General features: G+C 26.7%; 1 protein-coding gene across 1 annotated transcript in view; it reads left to right on the plus strand.

Annotated features, from left to right (window-relative positions):
• The window catches only part of LOC127284651 (cadherin-87A), a 92,823-nt gene that overhangs the window by 65,438 nt on the left and 2,431 nt on the right, over nt 1-24,954 (plus strand). Inside the window, exons 3-20 of the mRNA XM_051310200.1 lie at nt 11,182-11,399; nt 14,833-15,090; nt 18,102-18,236; nt 18,796-18,988; nt 19,209-19,519; nt 19,613-19,768; nt 19,989-20,176; nt 20,426-20,588; nt 20,910-21,354; nt 21,430-21,621; nt 21,723-22,328; nt 22,397-22,696; nt 22,778-23,022; nt 23,083-23,376; nt 23,445-23,642; nt 23,707-23,929; nt 24,060-24,601; nt 24,698-24,873. Of these exons, the coding sequence (XP_051166157.1) occupies nt 11,182-11,399; nt 14,833-15,090; nt 18,102-18,236; nt 18,796-18,988; nt 19,209-19,519; nt 19,613-19,768; nt 19,989-20,176; nt 20,426-20,588; nt 20,910-21,354; nt 21,430-21,621; nt 21,723-22,328; nt 22,397-22,696; nt 22,778-23,022; nt 23,083-23,376; nt 23,445-23,642; nt 23,707-23,929; nt 24,060-24,601; nt 24,698-24,873 (4,843 nt within the window). The remainder of the gene's footprint in view (nt 1-11,181; nt 11,400-14,832; nt 15,091-18,101; nt 18,237-18,795; nt 18,989-19,208; nt 19,520-19,612; nt 19,769-19,988; nt 20,177-20,425; nt 20,589-20,909; nt 21,355-21,429; nt 21,622-21,722; nt 22,329-22,396; nt 22,697-22,777; nt 23,023-23,082; nt 23,377-23,444; nt 23,643-23,706; nt 23,930-24,059; nt 24,602-24,697; nt 24,874-24,954) is intronic.

The following is a 24,954-nucleotide window of genomic DNA, read 5'->3' on the forward strand; positions in this document are numbered from 1 at the left end:
ATATTTTTTTTTTATCTTGTACAGGTGAATGAATTGCATTTTTTCGTGTAGAAAAAAAAGGATAGAATATAAAAGTCATTCTTTTGTCTCTAATTACCTTTGACTCGCGTTTTATATATACATTATATGGATCTTAACAGTTTCCAAGGTCCTTTGTAACCCTGTTTTATCGAGGAAAATCGTTCCTCTTTTCCCATTGGGGAAATGTTCCCTGTTGGAACTAATTATTTCTGATCTCGAAGAACGACAAGAGACGAAGGTACAATGGTGTACCAAGTTTCTTTTGGTACGATGGTACGATTAATTCCAGGGGAACGACACCCTCGAGGGTATTTGCCCTTATCCTACAAACCCCCCCCCCTCTTCTCTCTCATAGAATATATCCGACTAGAATCTTGGTCCGAGAGAACACTTGGTCGTATACTAATGCTGCATGCAAATTCCAAACTCTAACTTCTAAGCCATTGCTATTCACATTAATGTCGATTGCTTTTATTTTTGCATCTAGTCAAAACCACAGGCGCGTTTATAGACTTTCTGCCTGCATATATATATATACACTCCATTTTCATTATACGGCTTTGCAACGCGCTATAAACAAACGAATTTTCTTATGCTAATTTCTCGACATTCCTCAGGAATTGGAATTCTATGCTTTCGTTTATTTTTTTTTTTTTTGATTTTTTTCTGTTCTTAATTTTTTTTTCTCACTAGAGACCTTTTTTTTAATGTTGTAGACTTTTTTTTTATATTTTTATTGCTGCTATTTAAAAACAAAAATTGCATTTTATATTCCTCGAAATTTAAATAGATTTTTTTTTTTTACAGAAGAATATTTTATTTTTAACTAAAATGAAAATAGCGGACGATTTTTATTTATTTATTCATAAACGTGACTTATTTTTTTTATTTCTTAAAATAGAACCCAAGATACAATATTCACCCAGAGAAATGATATATTTGTCTCAGAGGCAAATAAATGTTTATTTGAATCAAATAAATTTTTATTTGATTTAAATAAATTTTTATTTGATTGAAATAAAAAAATTTTATTCACGCCAAATAAATAGACAAGTAGGCTATGAGAGAAATATACGTTTATTTAACTCAAATATATAATATTTGGTTGAAAAATTAAAGATTAATATTATCAATAATAATTTAATTTATTAGAATATTATTACATATTAAATACTAATAAGGAAAATTATATGTTTACAGGCATCGAATTATACGACTTTTTCCGACTTTTATCGACTTATTTTAATAAAATGCGACATTTTTTTTTACATTTGAAAAAAAATGTAAATAAAATACATTTTTTTAGTATACCCAGTCGAAAATCGTAAGTTTCCCTGAAGGGTTCACATGGCCTTCAGGTAACTGTTATGAAGGTTTCAAAAGCTTCATGGCAACTATTTATACATTAGACCTAAAATTCTGTGATATTTGCTTTCTGACTTCTTAACGGGAAGCTTTTTCTACAGCTTGTTGAATATCTGTGGACAGCTTCTAGCAAAAGGTCTACCAGTTTGCTTGGTGAATGCTTTCCTAATGCCTGGTTTAATGTGTAAGAAAGCAATTCTATTTGCTTTTCACAAGTTGCAAATTAATATGTAATTTAATTACCTTTTTTACACTTCCTGAAAACTAGAATAATTTCATTAAATTAAACTAAATCGAAAAATCATAAAAATTCTATAGTAATTTGTAAATCCGTTTTATACAATTAATAATTATTCTTTATATATTATATAAAAATTATTTTTCAAAGAAAACGTTTATTTTTAAACACTTAAATTATATACGAAAAAAATTATATATAACTTGAGCAAAATTTGGGGTTAGGAATACGAACACGGTGAAAACCTTTTATATTGAATAATGAATACAATTTCTTAAAAAAAGACAAAATATTTAATATTTTAAAAAAAAGATTATTATTTTTATACTTGATATTTATGAATATTTTTTATAAATAATATATTCTTTATTCTTTTAGAATTTCATAATTTATGAAAATGAATTTAACAGCGTATTTTTATTTACAAATTTTTAAAAGTATTCTACATGAAACATTAAATTATTAATCAATATTAATTGTGTAATTTCACTATAGAAAATTAATTGACAACTAACTTTTAATTGAAAGAAGATAATAATTAATTTAAAAAAAAGTATTTAATATCACTAATAGATATTTTATAAAACAATTGTACCCTTTTAAAAAGACTGTGGAAATACCGAGTCTGACGTAAATAATTTTTCTTTAATTCTTCAATATTTAAATATAATAATCTAGTACATCATATTTTTACGAGATAAATAAAGATGGAAAGAAAGGTTAAATTTAATTTTTGATCATTGTCATTTTTCCGCTGTTTCCTGAAACATCCATGACGCTTCATTTAATTTTCGCCACCTGAACGCTTTCTTTTTATATATGCAAAATCCTGCAACTCTTTGATAACTCTCTTAAAGCTACTTGAATGCTTTGTTTAAAACGTACAAAATTTGTTATTTTCAAGCTTTCCGTGGAAGCGAAAAATCGGCCATAACAGGCTTCCTGAAAGTTTTCTATAGCTAGTTATCTACTGTCTCACAATTCTCTAATGGTTATCTCAATACTTCAAAACAACTTTTTGTTCAGCTTAACATAGCGTAGGATTTTCGACTGGGTAAAATGTAGATCTTCTTCAGATCTTCTTTAATTCAATTATTTAACAAATTTTGAACTAAAATGATTCTTCACTAAATTAATTATTTTTAATAATTTTAATGAAATACATCACAAATTCAATTATATCAAAATTATTTTTTAATTAAAATTTTTATGAAATTTAACAATTGTTTATAATTTAAAAAAAATATCACAATAAAATTAAATTATTTTTAAAAAATTTCAATTCAAAATAAAACAAAATTCAATTATTACCCGAAATTTTAATTCAAAATCAATTAAAAATCCAATAATTATCCAAAATTTTCAATTTAAAATTTAATTATTTACCAAGTTTTCAGTTTAAAATGAAATAAAATTCAATTATTTTCTAAAATTTCTATTCAAAATTAATTATCCAAATTTCCAATCAAAAATGAACTTAAATTAAATTATTATCCAAAATTTCAATTAAAATTCAATTATTTCCCAAAAATTTTCAATTCAAAATCAAATAAAATTTAATTATTCTCAAAAATTTGAAATCAAAATTAATTGAATTTTCAATAATTTGAATTTAAAAGCATCTAAAATTTAATTATTTCTAAAATTTTCCATCGAAATTTTTTTTTTTGAAATTTAATAATTTCAATTATAACTCTAAGGAAATTCAATTGTTTTTAAATATTTTAATAATATTCTTTGAAAATTCAACTATCTAAAACCATTTTTCAATTAAAAATGATTTTCAAATTATTGTATTTTGTCCGCATTTTCTAATAAATTTTTAGTGAAATAACCTAAAATTTTAATTACAAAACACTTAAAGTTTCAATTAATTTCAAAAATCTCAATTTTAAATATTTGAAAATTCAATTAAATTAAAAAATATTTTCCAAAAATTGTTTGATAAATTATTTTGAGTTCTGTAAAATTTAATAATTGTTTGAAAATTAACAATATCTTTTGAAATTTAATTATTTCTAAAAATTTCAACTTTAACCCTTCGAAAAGGATTATTATTAAAAAAAATTTTTATTTAAAAATCTGTAAAATATTTTTGTTAAAATAAAAAACAAATCCACTTTTTTTTGGAATATAAATCGACTAAAACGACTTTTTGTGTCTTTAAGTTGATTCGAGGCCTGTGTTTTTATAATTAATATTTAATAGGTATTCGTTGGCCCCTGGTACTTTAAAAATTAATTTTTAAAAATAAATTTTTTTCAAATTGAGGGCCTCCATGCAATAAGGGGACGAACGTGATTTTCGTTGTCTCCTTGCGCAGCCGGCAGCGCGCCGTCCGCGGGGACTTCTACTGGCGCGCTCGTCCCCTTATTGCATGGAGGCCCTCAATTACTATCTTGTACGAAATTTCATGGCGCATCTTTTTTCTCATCATAAATGTTTTGTATTTGTATAGAATTTTTGAATCAATATACAACTTTAAAAAAAATTTCGTTTGTAAACGTTGTGTACTTCAGCTTTGTGAATTGAATTTTCGAATTTGGAATTTTAAAGAAATATATATATATTTGTCTTAGAGCTAAATAAATTTCTATTTGTTTAAAATAAATATTTATTAGAAGCAAATAAACTTTTTTTTCGAATAAATATTTATTTCTTGCAAATAAATTTTATTTTATTTAAATAACAAATTTTATTTATGACAAATAAAATTTTTATTTACGCCAAATAAAAACGTTATTAGACTCTAATACAAATACACGTTTATTTCATTCAAATATATATATTATATTTGTTTCAAATAAAATATTTCTCTGGATGTACAATTAGAGTCAAATAAATATTTAGTTGTTATTTTAAAATAAATTTTATTGTTATTTAAAGTAAAATTTTTTATAAATAAAATAAATTAAATAAAAATTGATAATAATAAATAAAATAATATAACGTAAATAAAATTTTATTTGTTCTAAATAAAATGTAATATCTAAATCAAGTAAAATATTAGCAGACTCGAAGACAAATATATTTTTAATTAATTCAAATAAATTCTTATTTATCTTAAATAAACGCAAATAAAGATTTCCCTTGTTGTGTATATATTAAATATAAATTTTTTAGTTTTAGAATAATTTTCGTTGAAATATTTTTTTTTTTAATATAAATTTAAAAACGACACACGATATATATATATAAAAAAAGAAGCGGTAAAATGATAATGAAATAGTAAAGTTTCTTTATATATATATGTATATCACTATAAAGACTATTGTGAACTTCACGACATGACGTATTACGATTGTACCTACATTTACAGTTTCAATCCATATGGGCTTTTAAGAAAATTACATTAACAAGTCTAATCAAACTTCTATACAAGCCAACATTTTCTTGCCTGAGGGCGAGCAAAGTATAATATACATATATGTATCTCTCTTTCTTTCTCTCTCTCTCCCTCTCAATGCAGATTGCAGTTTCATTTTCACTATATTTGAAGATTAAATTTACATATATACAATTTTTTTTTCAACGAATTTTTTAAATAATTGAATAAAAACAATTGCATCAATATTGATAATATAATAATAATAATGATAATAATAATAATAATAATAATTATTATTACTACTGTAATAATCATAACTTAATAATAATAATAATAAATAATAGTACCTAATTATTATTATTATTATAAAACTTTTCTAAAATTATAAAAAAATATATAAATTTTTTATGAAAATTATAAAAAGGAATTTTTCTATTCTTACTCTCTAAATTTGAATTAGTTAAAAATAACTAATTCGCTAATTTGATACAGCAAAAAGTCAGTTGCTGATTCAAATAGTAATATTTCTACTAATCTTTTAGTTAAAAATAAATAATTAGTTAAATTCACATTTATGTTAAAATAACTAAAATTTCTGGTAACGAATTCAATTAGCAAAATTTTGACTATTTTTTTCAGTTATTTTTCAACTGAAAATTAGTTACTTTTTACTAATAATTATTTATTTTCCTACTAATAATTATTTTTTTTAAGTAATAATTATTTTCTTTTTACTAATAATTAATTAATTTTTTACTAATAATTAGTTATTTTTTTGCTAATAATTAGTGTTTTTGCTAATAATTAATTAATTTTTTTACTAATAATTAGTTATTTTTTTGTTAATATAATTAGTGGTTTTGCTAATAATTAATTAATTTTTTACTAATAATTAGTTATTTTTTTGCTAATAATTAATTAATTTTTTACTAATAATTAGTTATTTTTTTTGCTAATATAATTAGTGGTTTTGCTAATAATTAATTAATTTTTTTTACTAATAATTAGTTATTTTTTTTACTAATTGCTGAAGCAAAAAAAAAATAAATCAAGATTTTACTAACCATTAGTTATTTTTAACTATAATTCATATTTAGAGAATGAAATAGAATTGACATTTTAATTTTTTTGAATAAAAATTACTAACATAAACCAAATATTTTTTTTAAAAATAAGAAATATATATTGCAATTTTAAAAATTGTTTCTCAATTGAAGAATATGTAACTCTCGTGAATAAAGTGCATCGAGTACATTAACATTACTCTTAAAAATAGAAATCAAAATTATATTCCTAAATTTAGAATATCGTTTTTTCAATAAAAATGTAGAAATAATATTTTAAAATGTAAAACGAATACTATTATCTCGAGGAATAAAATAAAGACCTTCGTTTAAAATAATCTCAATAATGAGGACATTATACCTATATATCTATGAAAAATATAGATTTCAATGAATCAGCATTCTATTAAAATATATATCTTTTAGAGAGTGCATATCGCAAAAATATTCGCGAGTAATGGTAAAATTATACCAATTATTGTATAGTGCATATATATATATATGACATAAGAATGTAACGGGATATAGGTGGGTACGGTCTTCACATTTTTTTTGCCAACTTGGCTATATGACGTCACTGATGGAACGTGTATTCACACACATCACAATTTTTTTTTTTTTTTTTGCATCACGACTAGAATATTTGAGGTTGTCGTATTCTTCTTCCTAGGAAATGAAATTTTTTTTTCTCCTCTATACATGCATAAAAATGGACTTTTTTCTTTTATTAATCTTCCTTATGAGCATTCTTTGGCTGTAAAAATTCTTTAAATTCTCCTCGCTAGTATTATTTTTTGAAGAAATTTTCAATATTTATTGTACAGAATTTTGAATTATATATTTACCGCAGTGGGGCATGATTAATAAATTATTATTCTATTCATAGTTATTTATAGAGAAAAAAAGAAAAAAATTTATTTGAGCCAAAGAAAAATTTACTTATGACAAATAAAATTTTTATTTACACTAAATAAATAAGTTAGTATAGGCTCTGAGATAAATATATATTTATTTGGTTCAAATAAATCATTTCTTTGGGTGCAAAATTATTATATAATAATAAAATGCTTGGTCTGTCCTTCTGTCCTAACTTGAAGTTGGCCTTTTCTGATTTCAATGACACTGAAGTTACCAACGTTGAATCGACGAAAAGAATTTTTTTCCTAAGATTGAATATTTCCCCGCTTTAGTTGAGGATTTTTAGTGTTTAAGAATGTATTTGGGGACAAAATAAAGAAGTTTCAATTTTAAAAAATTGGTTCTTGGCCTTTAAACTAATTTGAAAACGAAAAATTCGTTCGTTTATTCGTCGAATCAACGTTGGTAACTTCAGCATCATTGATTTCACGTGTTTTTTTGAATAGTAATCTTATGACGTGTCAAATTTTGACAATTCTTTTTCTCATTTTTGCCAAAGTTGTATAATTGTGTTTCCAAATTTCGGAATAAGTTTCTTATATATATATCTTTTCTCTGCGGGTGTAGCTATTTCTGAAATAGAAAAAATTTAATTAAATTTGTGTAGTAAAAGTATTATTTCCATTTTTTTTCGAATTTGTTGATTTAAAAAAAATTTAATCAACTTTAATGAATTAAATAATAGAATTAATAAAAAATAATACAAATAATAAAATCATATTAAAGAAATTTTTTTTTTTTTGTAAACTGTCAATTTGAATAGAAAGTAAGCTTTTTTGACGTTTATTCGAAAGAAATTGGAAAAGATAAATTGCTTTTTCGCCAGAGAATATTGAAATTCTTATCATTTCTGATACCTGGCAATTCTTCGTAAACCGCTTAGACTTAGGGGCACACTATATATATATATATATATACATATATGTATGCGTTTGGCTTTCAATCTCTCTTTCTCCCTCCCTCTCCTCTAAAATCGGCTTTATTTTATCATGAGTTAGCAATGGACCACAATTCGCTTTTGAAACTCACTCGTCATTCCCTAAGTACCGTGACATTAAATTCAAATGAGCAACCAACGCGCGCGCTAAAGCGCAACCACAATTTCACTCAAGGACCAATTTTCTCATATGTATATATAATTATATATATGTGTGTGTGTGTAATACGAAACCCCGCTTTTTATTCACGACCCTATATCCATGACATCGTAAATCGACGCGAATTTATAAATCGTCCCTCATTCTCTCTCTCTCTACTTTTATAATGAAGTCGCGTTGAGCTTTTAATTATATATATATATATAGTCGAAATCTTACCCCATTTTATAATTGCTAAACGGAAATACCAATTATATTTCTCAATAATAAAGATATTTAACGTTTAATTATAGAGTTGAATAAAAATTTAGCGATAAAATTAATTAGGTACTTTAAATAATTGTCGACTCAATTAATTTTTAATTAAATTTAATTTAATTGAAAGTATCGTCATTATACTAAAAAATAAAAAAGAAATTATTCTCCCAGAGAAAAGATATATTTTTTTAAAGACAAATAAATATTTATTTGTTGCAAATAAATTTTATTTATCGCAAATGAATTCTATTTTTGCACATCCAGATGAATTGTATATTTGTCTCAAAGCCTAATAAATATTTATTTGATTCAAATAAATATTTATTTGATTCAAATAAATATTTATTTGATTCAAATAAATTTTTATTTGATTCAAATAAATTTTTATTTGATTTAAATAAAAAATTTTATTAACGCCAAATAAATGGGCTAGTTGGCTCTGCGACAAATGTACATTTATTTAACTCAAATATATTATATTTGGTTTAAATAAAATATTTCTCTGGGTGCAAATAATTATTTTTTTGATTTAATTAATAATTTTATTTATGACAAATAAAATTTTAAGTTTCGCTAAATAAAAATGGGCTGGTTGGCTCTGAGACAAATATACGTTTATTTAACTCAAATATATTATATTTGGTTCAAATAAAACATTTTTCTTGGTGTTTGTTTCAAATAATCTGTTACTTAACTATTATTAAATAAATATTTATTTGTATCAAATAATTTTCAATTTTAACAAAAACACTTTATTTAAACCAGTAATTTCTGAATTTGAAATAAATAAAATTTAATTGACTCAAATAAAAATTATTTGGTTCAAGAAAATATTTATTTGCTATTTGATTTATCACTCAGAGAAATGGTATATTTGTCTCCGAGCCTACTAACTCATTTAATTGTTGCAAATATATTTTATTTCATTTAGATAAAAAATGTATTTGAGCCAAAGAAAAATTTATTTATGACAAATAAAATTTGTATTTACGCCAAATAAATAAGTTAATAGGCTCTGAGACAAATATTTGTTTATATAATTCAAATATATTTTATTTGATTCAAATAAATCATTTCTCTGGGTGTATAATTAATACTCCAAGATTGGCTCCAAATACAGAAATAATTTGTTATTTCAATTTATTTTTTTCTTTTCTCTAAAATAGTGCAATTTTGTACGAAGTTTAATTTTTATATATGTTCGTTTATTATTGTTAATAAATAAATAATAGTCAAGTAATTAATTATTAAAATCAAATAAATATTTTTTCAGTGACACCGAGAGAAATATTCTATTTTCATTTATTTGAGACAAATAAAATTTGTTTAAAAGAATTAAAAATTTATTTGTCTCAGTGCCTAATAACTTTTTATTTATTTTCAATAAAAAATTTAACTTACACTGAGAAAAAATTTATTTCATTCAAATAATCGGTTATTTGACTTGTTATCAAATAAATATCAAATAATTATTATTTAAGATGGTATTTGTTTCAAATACAGAAATTATTGTTTCAAGCACAGTTTATTTAATTCAAAAATAAAAATTATTTGGTTTAATTAAATATTTACTTTATAATAGTTAAGTAATTAATTATTTGAATCACATTTTTTTTTAGTAGCAAAAAGTATCAGTTTTTGTGTAGCACAAATAAAATTTAATTTTTTCATTATTAGTTATTATTATTTATTTATTAAACATTTATTTTTTAAATATAGAAGATGTTGCAATGAAATTTCGTACTGATTCAATTTTTTCCAGAGTTAATAAATTACAAAAATAAAATCGAAACAAAAATTACCCCGAAAAAACAAGAATAAAATAAAACAGAATTAATGAATTAGAAAAAAAGGGGGGAAAAATAAAAATTTAGCTTCCTTAATTCTTCATTATATTATTTTGTCCTTTTTCCATTATTCTATAGGGGCTTTTATTTTCTACCATTTTTTTTTTATTTTTGCCCGGGATAAGGCTAAAGTAATTTCTCTTTCTTTGATTGTGTAGCGCACTATAACTACAACACAACTATATATATAGAAGTGATTGCGCGAGAGCGAAATGCAGTGGTTAATCCATAGAGAAAGAGAGAGAAAAAAAAAATATATATATATATAAAATCGTCAGACTGCTCTGAGATAATCGTCACTCGACAATTGCTCACTGTAGAGAGGACGACTTTTTAAAGAGCTGACACAGGTTATATCGAACGATGCCATAAAAAGCAAAGTTGTTATACGACTCGCTTCGAATGATGGCCACCCGAAGACGAGATAAGAGAAAATCAACGCGGACAAGGGGGAAAACTTCATTCTAACACCTTATCCAGTGCCATTTTCCCAATCTAATTTTCGATTTTCCTTAGGGAAATTTCACCTCGCACATGTATATATTACACACGTAACATAGTTTTCACTTCTAAAAGATCAAAGAACTATGATCGAATTCTATTTTTTTATATCTCCGATTTTTTTAAATCACAATAAAAAAAAATTATTTCATTCCAATACTAATTTTCTTATTAAATAAATATTTACCTGGACCAATAAATTTTTATTTGAATTTAATAAACTGTAATCAATAATTTCTGTGTATGAAACAAATATACCAAAAATTATTTAAATAAATATTTACCTGGACCAAATAATTTTTATTTGAATTTAATAAACTGTAATCAATAATTTCTCTGTATAAAACAAATATACCAAAAATTATTTAAATAAATAATTTGATATATAATAGTCAAGTAATCGATTTATTTGTATCAAATAATTTTTTTTCTTATATCTAATAATTATTTGAAAAAAATTTTATTTTTACTTTTACATATTTTTGTCAAAAAAAAAAAATCTGAAACCAAAAAAAAGATTCTAATTTACATGTAATCGTTTCAGTTGGAAGCAATGTAAACGAGCCACCAGTTTTGGCAGCAGGTGGATATCCAATGGGATTGACACTTCCCGAGTCAACACCTGTCGGAACCAAGGTCTTCACATTAAAAGCACACGATCCAGAGGGTTCACCTGTCAAGTATGGAATTCAGTTAACTGACAAGTTTATCGTTAATCCACAAACTGGCGTTATATCTCTCGCCAAACCACTTAATCGTGAGGTGAGAATAATTCTTCTATATATATATGATTTGAAAATTGAAAAATTTATATTCATTTGACGTTATAAAAAAAAAATTTCGGTATTTAACATTTTTAAGATATTCCCTCGGGAATACTATGATAATATTTTCAAGAATTTTCTCTAGAAAAAATGTATGGGTCACTTTTTGAATGGACCAACAGAATCCGAGCTACGATGGACCAAAAGTCGAAAAAATTTCAATTTTCGATATCAAGTCTCGAGAATAACAGGAAATTTATGCCCAGATAGTATTCTACAAAATATCTATTGGATGCTTTTTGAATGGACCAACAGCATCCGAGTTACGATGGACCAAAGTGAAAAAAATTTCGAAATTTTCAAGATAAAGTCTCGGGAACATCGGGAGGGTTATCCCCAGATAGTGCTCTAGTAAAAAAAATATATATATAAAGCACTTTTTCAATGGACCAACAGCATCCGAGCTAAAATGGACCAAAAATCTCAAATTTTCAAAATAAAGTCTCGGGAATAAGAGGAAATTTATCCCAAGATGGTGCTCTACAAAAAAATGTTTTGGACTATTTTTAAATGGACCAACAGCATCCGAGTTAGAATGGACCAAAAGTGGACCGTCAGCTTTCGAGCTACGATGGACCGAAAGTCAAAAAAATTTCAATTTTCGATATCAAGTCTCGAGAATAAGAGGAAATTTATCCCAAGATGGTGCTCTACAAAAAAATGTTTTGGACTATTTTTAAATGGACCAACAGCATCCGAGTTAGAATGGACCAAAAGTGGACCGTCAGCTTTCGAGCTACGATGGACCGAAAGTCAAAAAAATTTCAATTTTCGATATCAAGTCTCGAGAATAAGAGGAAATTTATCCCAAGATGGTGCTCTACAAAAAAATGTTTTGGACTATTTTTAAATGGACCAAGAGCATCCGAGTTAGAATGGACCAAAAGTGGACTGTCAGCTTCCGAGCTACGATGGACCGAAAGTCGAAAAAATTTCAATTTTCGATATCAAGTCTCGAGAATAAGAGGAAATTTATCCCCAGACAGTATTCTACAAAATATCTATTGGATGCTTTTTAAATGGACCAACAGCATCAGAGCTACGATGGACCAAAGTGGAAACCAAATTTCGAAATTTTCAAAATAAAGTCTCGGGAACATCAGGAGGGTTATCCCCAGATAGTGCTCTAGAAAAAAATATATATAAAGCACTTTTTCAATGGACCAACAGCATCCGAGCTAGAATGAACCAAAAGTCGAAAAAATTTCAATTTTCGATATCAAGTCTCAATAATAAGAGGAAATTTATCCCCAGATGGTATTCTACAAAAAATCTATTAAACGCTTTTTGAATGGACTAACAGCATCCGAGCTACGATGGACCAAACTGGACAAAAAATTTTGAAATTTCAAATTTTCCAAATAGTTTTTCAAGAATACGTGGAAGATATTATCCCCAGAGTTGTAAACAAAAAAAATGTGTGTCTCATTTGTTTAGAGACCTACAGGTCTTGAGCTACTTACTCTCAAATTTTATGAAAAAAATCCGAATTGCAATAATTGCATTAGTCAGTTATTCTTAGTGTTTTTGTTTTTTTTTTGTCAATTTAAATTAAATGAAAACTAAATTTCTTGTTGAAGAGTTAATTAAATTGGGTCACTCATCAAAGCAAATTTCTTGTTTCCTTCCATTAAGAAGTTTAAAGGTAACTTTAAATTTGGTTTAACTTTATCTCATCATTAAATTAACACTCGACTGCTTCCTTGATTAAAATTTTTGGCGTATGTGCGTTAGCAAAAGTTGTTCTTCTCCATCGTGTTTGATGCATAAATATTATTCCAAGAAAAATTAATTTCAAATTTTTAATTCTTCTTGAAATTCATAGAAATTTAAATTTCGCATTGAATTTTCATTTTAATTTTTATTTCGGAAAAGTCGAGGGAAAAGCTTTATGTAATAGAATTTCATGGAATTTCAATATAGGAGATTATTATATTATATTATTTATTTTTCAATCTACTTCTATTATTTGCAAAGTTTTATCCCAACATCCATAAATTCTATTATGTGATATACTTGTATTTTTAGAATGATGAACGTCAATTTAGCTATCTCGTAAAAAAAAAAATTTTTTTTTCTCGAAAAAAAAGAGAGATTTACATTGGAATCAAACCATCGGTTGTATTTTATATTTTATCTCACATTTTACACAAGCAAAAAAAAAAAAAGAGTACTCTCGTCCTATCTCAATTTTAAATGTCATAAATCATTTTGTTTTCGCTCTTGAAATTTGCTTTTTACTTAAAATATACACTATGACATTCGAGTAGAACTTTTAATAATTTACTTTACAATATAAATCATCAATTATTCATCTTTTGTCACATTTTTATTCAACGGAATCTCATTTTTCCTGTATATATTCAGTTTAGCATTGGAAAAAGTTCATTATACTGTAAAATATTTTCAAATTGCATATATGTAAATCATTTTTTTTTTTTAAATATTTTTATAATTTTACATTATTTTGTAAACAATTTGTTTTTTTTTAAATGATAAATAGTAGGGAAAATAGAGATTGGCAATTTTCCTTAAAAAAAAAAAAGAATAATGAAGATTTAATGTATTTTTATTTTTCAAAGAAATGGGGAAACGTGATTTGAGGCGGAAAAGAGAGGCTCAATGCGAATTTATCGTTTCGAGTTTGAGAAAATTAAAAGTTCACTTTGTAGTTTCTGCTATGTAAAGCAATTCACGTTGCCAGGCATGTACACAGGTATTATTGTGTTATTCGCCTTTTCAACTGCGCTACCATCTGGGCCAGACAGGAAGCCGAAGAATGTGGAGCGAATTATCCGACAAATGCGAAAAGAAGAAAGAGAATGAGAAAAAGAGAAATAGAGAGAGAGAGAAGCCAACTGGATCATGTATGATCGCTTCACTTCCGGAAAATCCCGAGCTAACACATATACATATACATATATGTATATGAAATGTCGTGAGATGCGAAATTTGAATATCTGCCAACTTTTTGCATATCTCTCGATTTCAAAAGTTTTGCCTTTTCAAGTTTTTTTTTTTTTTCAAGAATACGGCCAACATGTTAAACTTACAAAGTTCAAGTGGATACTTATTTCCTGTTATTTTCAGTATTTGGAAGTGAATGACAAATTTTTAAATGAATTGTAACCAAAAAATATTTTTATTTAAAAACTAATTAAAAATAAGTTTTCGATTTTTTTTTTTTTTGGTATATAATTTTAATAACATTTTCTATACGATACTCGATAAAAAAAAAAGAAAAGCAATTTTCTCTGATGTCTAAGCATAGAATATCAGATTGCAATTTGTTTATTTTTATCTAAAAGCTTTTATATTGATGAAGAGATCAAATTATAAAAAAAAAAAATTTCTTTCGTCTCTGATTTCAGGAGAATGACACTATCCGATTTCGAGTAACTTTGGAGGATCAAGTTCCTGCTGGACAACAACCAAATATAGTTGGAGTCGATGCATATGTTATTGTTCTCGATGAAAATGATAATCCTCCACAATTTGAAGGCACACCATATGAAGCAGTTGCTGTTGAAGACACACCAGTTAATACAACTATATTACCTGCAATTAAAGTCACTGATCCCGATTTGGTTGGTGAAAACATTGAACTTACATGTATACCACAACCTCAAGTAAGCCACTAATTAATTTCTACTAAAAAATATTTTACTAAAAAAAAAATATTCTACTAAAAATTTCTACATTTTTGAAACGAAATTCCAAATTTCAAATCGAAATAATTCGATAATAAATTTTTATGATCGTAAAATATGAAATGAAATTTGCAAAAATATTCTCGAAAAGTTTTCTGAAGCTTTAAACTTTCGAATTGAAAAATTGATCTTTTTTTTTTGTATACTTTCTGAAAATTGGAAACTTCAAATTCTTTTATATAGCATTTGAAACAGAGATTTTTATTTTATTATACTTTTTTGTTATGAATGAAAATAAAATCTCTTATATTAATTTAAAGAAATTAAATTGAAAATGTAATATAAAGCTCGACAATATAAAAATTAAATTCAAAATTTAGAACTAAAATTAAATATATATAATTAAAATGAAATCAAAGGAGAAAATTTAATTTTAATTAAAATCCAGATGTTAAAATCAAAATATAGGAGGAGATGGAATATGAAAATTCAATTAAATCGTAAACTGAAGTTAATTAAAAATTTAATAAACAGGACTATTATTTGGAAAAAAAAAGTTCAATTTTTTTTTTACGTTTAAATTATTGAAGAAAATCATTTTTTGTTACACGTTTTTATTTGAGAATTTAAGTATAATGAGAAAGTTGAAGTAATGATTCATAAATATGTATGTTATTTGAATATAAGGAATATTTTTTTTTTTTTTTTTTTTTGAAAATATAGAGAAAATTCTTGGCTCTTTCTCTGTCTTTGTTGAAAGAGTGGAAGGATGTGTACGTCTATATCATATCCGCTTGATGAATTCAGCAGGACGTTATACGAGCAATAAAACTGCAAACCCTTTTAAATAACTGTCCGCCGTCTTTATGGCATCACGCTTTACTGTCTCTCTTGCTTTGACAATAACATAGAGATATATCAGTAAAAAGTGATGTGAACTGTATTAAATTTAAGATTACCATTAACCCTATTTTTATACTTTCCACCAACAATTTTCATTAGATTTTTGATTTCTTTCCTTTTTCAACAAATTTTCATTTATTTTTCAATTTTTCTAATAATTAATTTTCTTTTGTTCAATTATTTATTTTTTATTTTATTCATTTATTTTTTCAAAAATACGACTTTTATCGACTTATTTTAATAAAATGCGACATTTTTTTTTACATTTGAAAAAAATTTAAATAAAATACATTTTTTTATTATAAAATGTAGATCTTCTTCAGATCTTCTTCAATTCAATTATTTAACAAATTTTGAACTAAAATGATTCTTCACTAAATTAATTATTTTTAATAATTTTAATGAAATACATCATAAATTCAATTATATCAAAATTATTTTTTAATTAAAATTTTTATGAAATTTAACAATTGTTTATAATTTAAAAAAAAAATATCACAATAAAATTGAATTATTATTTAAAAATTTCAATTCAAAATAAACTAAAATTCTATTATTACCCGAAATTTTAATTCAAAATCAATTAAAAATCCAATAATTATCCAAAATTTTCAATTTAAAATTTAATTATTTACCAAGTTTTCAATTTAAAATGAAATAAAATTCAATTATTTTCTAAAATTTCTATTCAAAATTAATTAATCTGAAACGATTTTTCAATTAAAAATGATTTTCAAATTATTGTATTTTGTCCGCATTTTCTAATAAATTTTTAGTGAAATCATCTAAAATTTTAATTAAAAATCACTTAAAGTTTCAATTAATTTCAAAAATCTCAATTTTAAATCTTTGAAAATTCAATTAAATTTAAAAAATGTTTTCCAAAAATTGTTTGATAAATTATTTTTAGTTCTGTAAAATTTAATAATTGTTTGAAAATTAACAATATCTTTTGAAATTTAATTATTTCTAAAAATTTCAACTTTAACCCTTCGAAAAGGATTATTATTAAAAAAAAAATTTTATTTAAAAATCTGTAAAATATTTTTGTTAAAATAAAAAACAAATCCACTTTTTTTTGGAATATAAATCAACTAAAACGACTTTTTTGTGTCTTTAAGTTGATTCGAGGCCTGTGTTTTTATAATTAATATTTAATAGGTAATCGTTGGCCCCTGGTACCTTAAAAATTAATTTTTAAAAATAAATTTTTTTCAAATTACTATCTTGTACGAAATTTCCTGGCGCATTTTTTTTCTCATCATAAATTTTTTGTATTTGTATACAATTTTTGAATCAATATACAACTTTAAAAAAAATTTCGTTGGTAAACGAATTTTCGAATTTGGAATTTTAAAGAAACTTATTCCGAAATTTGGAAACACAATTATACAACTTTGGCAAAAATGAGAAAAAGAATTGTCAAAATTTGACACGTCATAAGATTACTATTCAAAAAAACACGTGAAATCAGAAAAGGCCAACTTCAAGTTAGGACAGAAGGACAGACCAAGCATTTTATTATTATATAATAATAATTGTTCATTTATTATTAAATTTTTATTATTACTTTTCTTCATTTTTCTAAATCGAGCCAATAAACATGGAATCAAGAAAATAGTCAATAGAATATCAAGTAAACCTAGTCAAGCAAATAAAATGAATAAAATTGAATTAAATCAATAAAAATGACTTTGGCAAATAAAATGATGATTTAAACAAATAAAATAAATTAAGTCAATGAAAGCAAGTAAATGATCCATACAAAAATCGATAAATACAAAATGAATCAATAAAATAAATTCAGAAATTAGATTTTTATTTTTTTTTTTTTGCCAAATAGTTGAAAATTGAAAAACTAATTCAAGAAGTATAAAATATTAAAATAATTCAAAACCTACGCAAAAATAAAAAAACAAATTTGGAAAATAAATTCATAAAATAATATAATTTAATATAAAAAAAATATATATCTCGATGTATAGAGTGTGAAAACAATATTTCATTCCCTTTGAAAAAAAGGGGATGAAGAGGAAAAGTTATACTTGAAAACTTGTGAAACTTTATTGAACTTCGATATGTTACAGTTTCCCGATGCTTGTGTAAAGTTTGGAATTAAAGATGTGGAGAAAAGCGAGAACATGTACGTGGGTGCTCTGGTTTTGCGACAGCCTCTTGACTACAAAGAGAGACCTTTCTACCAGCTGCTTCTCATGGCGAGCGTGAGTGGAACTAGAAAATTGATATAAATTACGAGAGACTGTTTCTTCTTCTTCCTTCTTAGTATATATATACATAGAAAATTCTTCGTCTCAGACGGTTGCGTATATGTAAACGAGCAGCAGAACTAATTAATACTCATAATATACTCAGAAACACTAATTGCTATCACAAACTTTGCTTTTTGGTCTCTTTGCGCGTATTTCTCATAGAATAAAAAAAAAAATCCTACTTCATTTGCATCCTCTTCGCGAGTACATATAGTCAAAATTATTTACTTAATTTACTTTATCAAAAAAAAAAATTTCTACTGAAAGTAAATATTCTGAAAAATTCTCTTTCATGTCTGACGAAAATTGTTTTATTGAAAATTTCGTTATGTAGGAAATAGTTTTCAAGAGTCGAGAATTTTAATTATTTATCTATATTTAAAACTTCTTTTTTTGCTTAGAATTTTTTTTTTTATTTTAGGATTTTAATTTTTAAAAACTACTTTTTTTGCTTGAAACATTTTTCTGATAGTATTGAAACATTTTTTTTTTTTTTTTTGTAAAAATTTAGGATGGATTGAATAATAAAACAACGGGTGTCGAGATCAAAGTGGCGGATATTCAAAATAGCCCACCGGAATTTTTGGATTCTCTCACTGGAGTTGTTCGTGAAGATGATCCCATTGGCACTTTGGTCATGACAGTAAAAGCTAGAGACGGCGACAGAGGGATGCCGAGAAAGATCTTTTATGAGCTCGTCACAAGTAAGTGGCATTTAAAAATCTTTGTTGTCATATATACGATTCTTGTTTTTTTTATCTTTGTAACTGTTTTTGTCTTAAAACGATAAAATTTACGATATTTCTTTCATTAAAATGATATATAAAAGTGTCATTATTTTCTAGAATATTTTTTTTTATTCATAAAAATAAAATTTCAATGAAAGAAAAAATTAGAAATTTTATTTTAATATACGTTCTGCAGATCCATTTGATTACTTCCTGTTGGATCCAGTGAGTGGTGAATTGAGAACAGCCAAACCACTGGATAGAGAGGCTTTGCAGGATTCGACTGGTGTTCTGACGTTGACGGTTAAGGCACGAGAGGTAATCGACGGAGTGCCAGGAAACGATGCGTCGACAGTTTCGACGGCGGAAGCCACTGTGACCATCAAAGATGTCAATGATGAACCACCTTCCTTCAATCAGCGCGAGTACAACATTGAAATTCCCGAGAATGTTCCCGATGGCACTCCACTTCCACATTTGGACATGACTGTCAAGGATCCTGACGTGGTAAGGAAAATTTATTTTAATTCTATTTTCCTTTTTTTATTTATTTATTTTTTTTACTTCTTTTTTGATTTAACTTCATTTTTCATTTTTCAGGGATCGAATTCTGTATTTTCCTTGGAATTAGAAGATATAACCGGTGCATTTGCTGTTGAGCCGACCCAAGCGACCGGAAGTACCTCGGTCAATATACGTGTGACCAACGGCTCCCTAGACTACGAGAATCCTAACCAGAGGAAGTTTATCATTCTGGTGGGTAACTTGTAATATAATTACTTCACGCCGCTGGCTAAACTTGATTCCCTCTCTCTCTCTCTGTTTCTATTTCAAGGGATGAAATTGAGAAAAAAAAAGTTGTTATTTGGTTTTCTTGACTTGCATATACAGTAGAATTAAATTTGCTCTTTTCTTTAAAAGATCGTTAAAATAACCGATTTTCATTTCCATTTATTTGCTTAATTCTTTTTTGCAGGTGATTGCAAGAGAGGTCCACACTAATCCAAAGCTATCATCGACTGCAACCGTGACCGTCAGCATTATCGATGCTAACGACAACGCGCCTTCATTTGCAAGTCCAACCTACACGGCCCTTGTTTCTGAAACTGCGACCCCGGGTAGTTCAATTGCAACAATTACTGCTAAAGATCGTGATAGTGGACGGTATGTGAATATTTGCTATTTGAATTTTCATTTTATTTATTCACATTTTTTTCTTAATTTCGATTTTTAAATCGATTCACAGAAATTAAGTATGAAATTGTAAATAAAACAAAATTGTACTAAAATCAGATTTTTTAGTTTAAAAAACGAAAATTTAAAATTAAAACAAGTTTTATAATTATTTTATAATAACTAGAAATAAATAACTATTTATTATATTTAATTTTTTTGGTTTTTGAAAATTTACAGATTTGGTGTTGCGGGAATTATTTATCAATTAATTGGTCAAGGTGCTGAACATTTTGCAGTGGATAAAAAAACTGGTAGTATTACCGTCGCGGCTTGTCCTACACCTGGAACTTCACCCTGTCTCGATTTTGAAGAACAATCCGAGTACTTCCTAAATTACAAGGTAAGTAATTTTCTCTACAATAATGCAAAATAATTTAAAACGTTAACTTTTTTTTTAATTTAATTTTTAATTTTAAATATTTTAATTTTTAAATATAAATTGTATACAGAACTAAAACAATTTATTAAATTTTTTTTTCCAAATCAAATCATAAACAATAAATTATATCTACTATTTAAAAATAGTTTTCAATTAAAAAAAATTAAAAATATAGCTTTATCTCAATATTTTTCATATTTTTGTACAATTAATTATTTGAGTCAAGTTTTTGGATGTTCAATTTGTTATTTAAATTGAATTTGAAATTTCATTTTCAAACAGGCAACAGATGACGATGGCAAGGGTCAAACGACAAGTGTCTCGTTGAAAATTGCTCTCTCGGATGCAAATGACAGTCCACCGCATTTTTTACAAAATAAATATCGTGCTGTAGTGGATGAGGGCGCTGAGAAATTTGAACCCGAACTAAAAGTTCAAGCACGTGACAAAGACAAGACATCAAAATTAACTTATTCGCTAATCGATGGCAATAATATGGGTCTTTTTAGCATTGATTCAGACACTGGTGTAATTACAATTGCGAATAAAGGCCCTGTTGATATTACAAATTCAAGTCACGATTGGATTGCACTTACAGTACGAGTGAGTGACGGTACATTCACCGATAATACAACTGTTAATATTACAATTCGTGATGTTAACAATAATTCACCTGTATTTCCACATGATCTTTATACAGCCAGTATACCCGAATTATCATCACCAGGTAGGTGGAGAAATTTTTTTTTTTTTTTTTTTTTCTGTATAATATTTTTTCTCTATGAAAAATTAATTATTTCAGGAACTATTGTTGAGGAAATGCAAGCAACAGACGCTGACAGTGGTATAAATGCGGAGCTAACGTATAGAATTCAGAAAGGTGCTTTTGATGATTTTGCCATTAATGAAACCACGGGAATCGTTACTGTTTCACGAAAATTGGATTACGATGAAAGAAATACTTATCATGTTGAAGTGATTGCTTTTGACAGTGGTAATTATATTTCCATTTAATTAAAACTAAATTTAATTTAATTCGAAAAGCTAAAATCAATTCTGGATTAGATTTGCAAATTTGAGTTTATAATTTTTTAGGAACGCCGAGTTTAACAGGAACGACAACATTAATGATCCATGTGGAGAATAGTAATGACAAATCACCATATTTTACGCCTGAAATTCAAAGAGCCGAAGTAACTGAAGACACGGCAATTGGAACTGTTTTCACAACTTTAAAAGCAACTGATCCCGATAGTCCAAAACCTGAGGCATTGAATTTTGCTATCTCTGAACCAATAACGGCCATTGATCGTAATGGACAACAAGTTAATGGTAGTATAGTTGCGTTTAAAGAATTTTTTGCCATTGATAAGAAAACGGGTCAGGTCTCAGTTGTGAAACCATTGGATCGTGATATTGCGGCAACTGTCAGTGTTAATATTGTTGTTACTGATATAACGGCTCCCAGTTTACAACAAGGTAAAGGCACATTGATAATCACCATTATTGATGTGAATCATTTGCCACCGGAGTTTGGCAAGCCATGGACAAAAGAGCATCCCTATTATTCCATTGAGATGCAAGAGGAACAACCGACTGGAGCCGTTGTTGGCGCATTCACTGCAACTGATGCCGACAGCAATATCGCTGGTTACAGTATTGAACCGCCGAGTCCGTATTTTAACATTGATAACGTTACCGGTGAGTTGATTTTGATAGAAGAGAACGAATTTTGAAAATTATTTTTTAATGTAATTTAATTTTTACAGGAATAGTAAGAACGAGTCAGCGTATTGATTATGAGGAAACAAAACAACTTGAATTCACAGTTGTTGCTTATGATTCGGGCGTTCCGCAACTTTCTTCATCGGCGAAAGTTACCGTCTCAGTTATAAATGTAAACGATCAGGATCCAATTTTTGAACAACAAATTTATAATGCTTCGGTTAAAGAAAATTCACCACCTGGAACTCATGTGGCTGTTGTTAAGGCTATTGATGCCGATGAGGGACCATTTGGACACGTTAGTTACAGTCTAATTGGAGAACATGCATCTGATTTCAATATTGGTAGGAAAAAAAAAAATTAGAATTATAATTAAAAATTATTTATTTAAAAATGTTAATAATTTTTTCAATATTTTATTTAAGGTCATGAAACTGGAGAGATAACAGTGGGTGCGGCAACAGTTCTTGATCGTGAAATAGTACCGGAAATTACAATAACCGTGATGGCAAGTGATGATGCACCTATCGATTCAAGAAGATCGACAACAGGAACTGTTGTTGTTAAATTGATAGACGTTAATGATAATCGGCCTATTTTTACACAACACAGTTATAGAGCGTCGGTGGCAGAGAATCTTCCTGTTAATCCACCTGCTCCGATACTTCAGGTAAAAATTAATAAGTGAATTTTTTTTTTTATGATTATTAAATTTATTTTCATTCTTTAGGTTCGAGCCGTTGATAATGATGAGAGTTTAAATGGTGAAGTTTGGTACACAATAATAGACGGTAACAAAGATCATTCGTTCACTTTAAATCCAGAAACGGGAATTTTATATCCAGCCGTGTCATTATCGGGAAGAACTGGTACTTATAGAATTGAAGTTGAATCCCGTGATGGTGCCGGAAAAGGACCACATTCTGACAGATGTTCCGTTGATATTCGAGTAATATCAGTGAATCAACACAAGCCAGAATTTATATTACCGGAATTGACAAATGCAACTGTTGAAGTTCCCGAGGTGAGAATAAATATTTAGAAACAAATATTTAGAAATTAAAACAAAAATATAATGAAATATTATTTTAGAATGCCGGTGTGCCGAACTATCTTGTTATGACAGTAAAAGCAACCGATAAAGATTCCGGCGAGAATGGAAAGATCAGTTATCATTTGAAAGTTGGAAATAAAAATGTTCAAGAAACGGAGGAATTTGTTATTAATGAAGAGACTGGAGAGTTGCGAGCGAAAATAATTCTCGATCGGGAAATTAAAAGCAAATTTGAGGTGAGAATCTTAATATTCTGATGTTGTAATTGCATAATAATGATAAATAAATTTTTTTTTAAAGCTCGTACTAGTAGCAACCGATCATGGTAATCCAACGGCCTACGAAACATTACGTTTATTGACAATATTACTAGTCGACACCAACGACAATGTTCCCGAATTTGAAGATAGTTATTCATTTAATGTGCCAGAAAATAGACCAAAGGATTATTTTGTTGGCAAAGTTGTAGCCGAGGACAAAGACGAAGGCCGACACGCTAAAGTTTACTACTACATCGTAACTGGTGAGATTTTTTCCAAAGAATCAAAATTCAAATTACATAATTTCTTATTTTATATTTAATTTTATTTAAAATTTTGATTTTATATTTTATTTTAAATTTTATATTATATTTTTTTTTGTTGATATTTCAGGAAACATGGATTATGCATTTTATATTGACAAATCTGACGGAAGTATCTATACGAACAAATCCTTTGATCGTGAAAAGCGTGATAGTTATGTGCTTTCAATTCTCGCAGCGAATGATCCAGATCTTTATATTGATTCACGTGCAACACATCATCCGAATAAAAATCCCGAGCATGGACATACAAATGTGACAATAGCCATTCTTGACGAGAATGATAATCCGCCCGTCTTTGAACGTAGCGATTATTATGCTGGAATTAATTCAATGGCAAATATCAAAGAGCCAGTTGCAAAAGTTACAGCAACGGATTTTGATCTCGGTGATAATGGAACACTTCAATATTACGTAGTTGGAGCAAATCTCTATAAATACGGATCAGAAAGATCAAGTGGCTCTATTGTGCCAAGTCCATTTAATGTAACTCAAGAGGGAAAATTGGAGACAAGCGGATATATGGCCGAATATAATCAGGACCGATTTATTGTTGAGGTTGTTGCCAAGGAAACTGCATCGCCTGAACGATTTGCGACTACCAAAGTTCATGTGAGTAAATTTATTTATTGATTTCATTTTTATTGTGTTTTAATTTTAATAGTTTAAATATTTTAAATAAAAAAAAAATTGGGATTTTAAATGCAGGTTTGGGTTTTTGAGCCTTCACAATTAATACGAGTGATTTTATCTCGACCACCGGCCGAAGTTCATCGACAACGAGATGAAATTGTCGCTGAATTGTCAAATGCAACACAAAGTCGAGTTGTTGTTGATGATATTAGATACCATGTGGACAGTTCGGGACATATTCAAACAGATTGGTGAGTTATTGAAAGAAATTTTTTGATCAATCAAATAGCAATTTAAACATCGTTGCACTAAAATGAAAATTTAAATTCGTG

This window comes from Leptopilina boulardi, unplaced genomic scaffold, assembly GCF_019393585.1.
Source record: "Leptopilina boulardi isolate dan_hultmark-lab unplaced genomic scaffold, ZJU_Lbou_2.1 LbouV2_325, whole genome shotgun sequence".
In the NCBI taxonomy this organism is placed as follows: Eukaryota; Metazoa; Arthropoda; class Insecta; order Hymenoptera; family Figitidae; genus Leptopilina; species Leptopilina boulardi.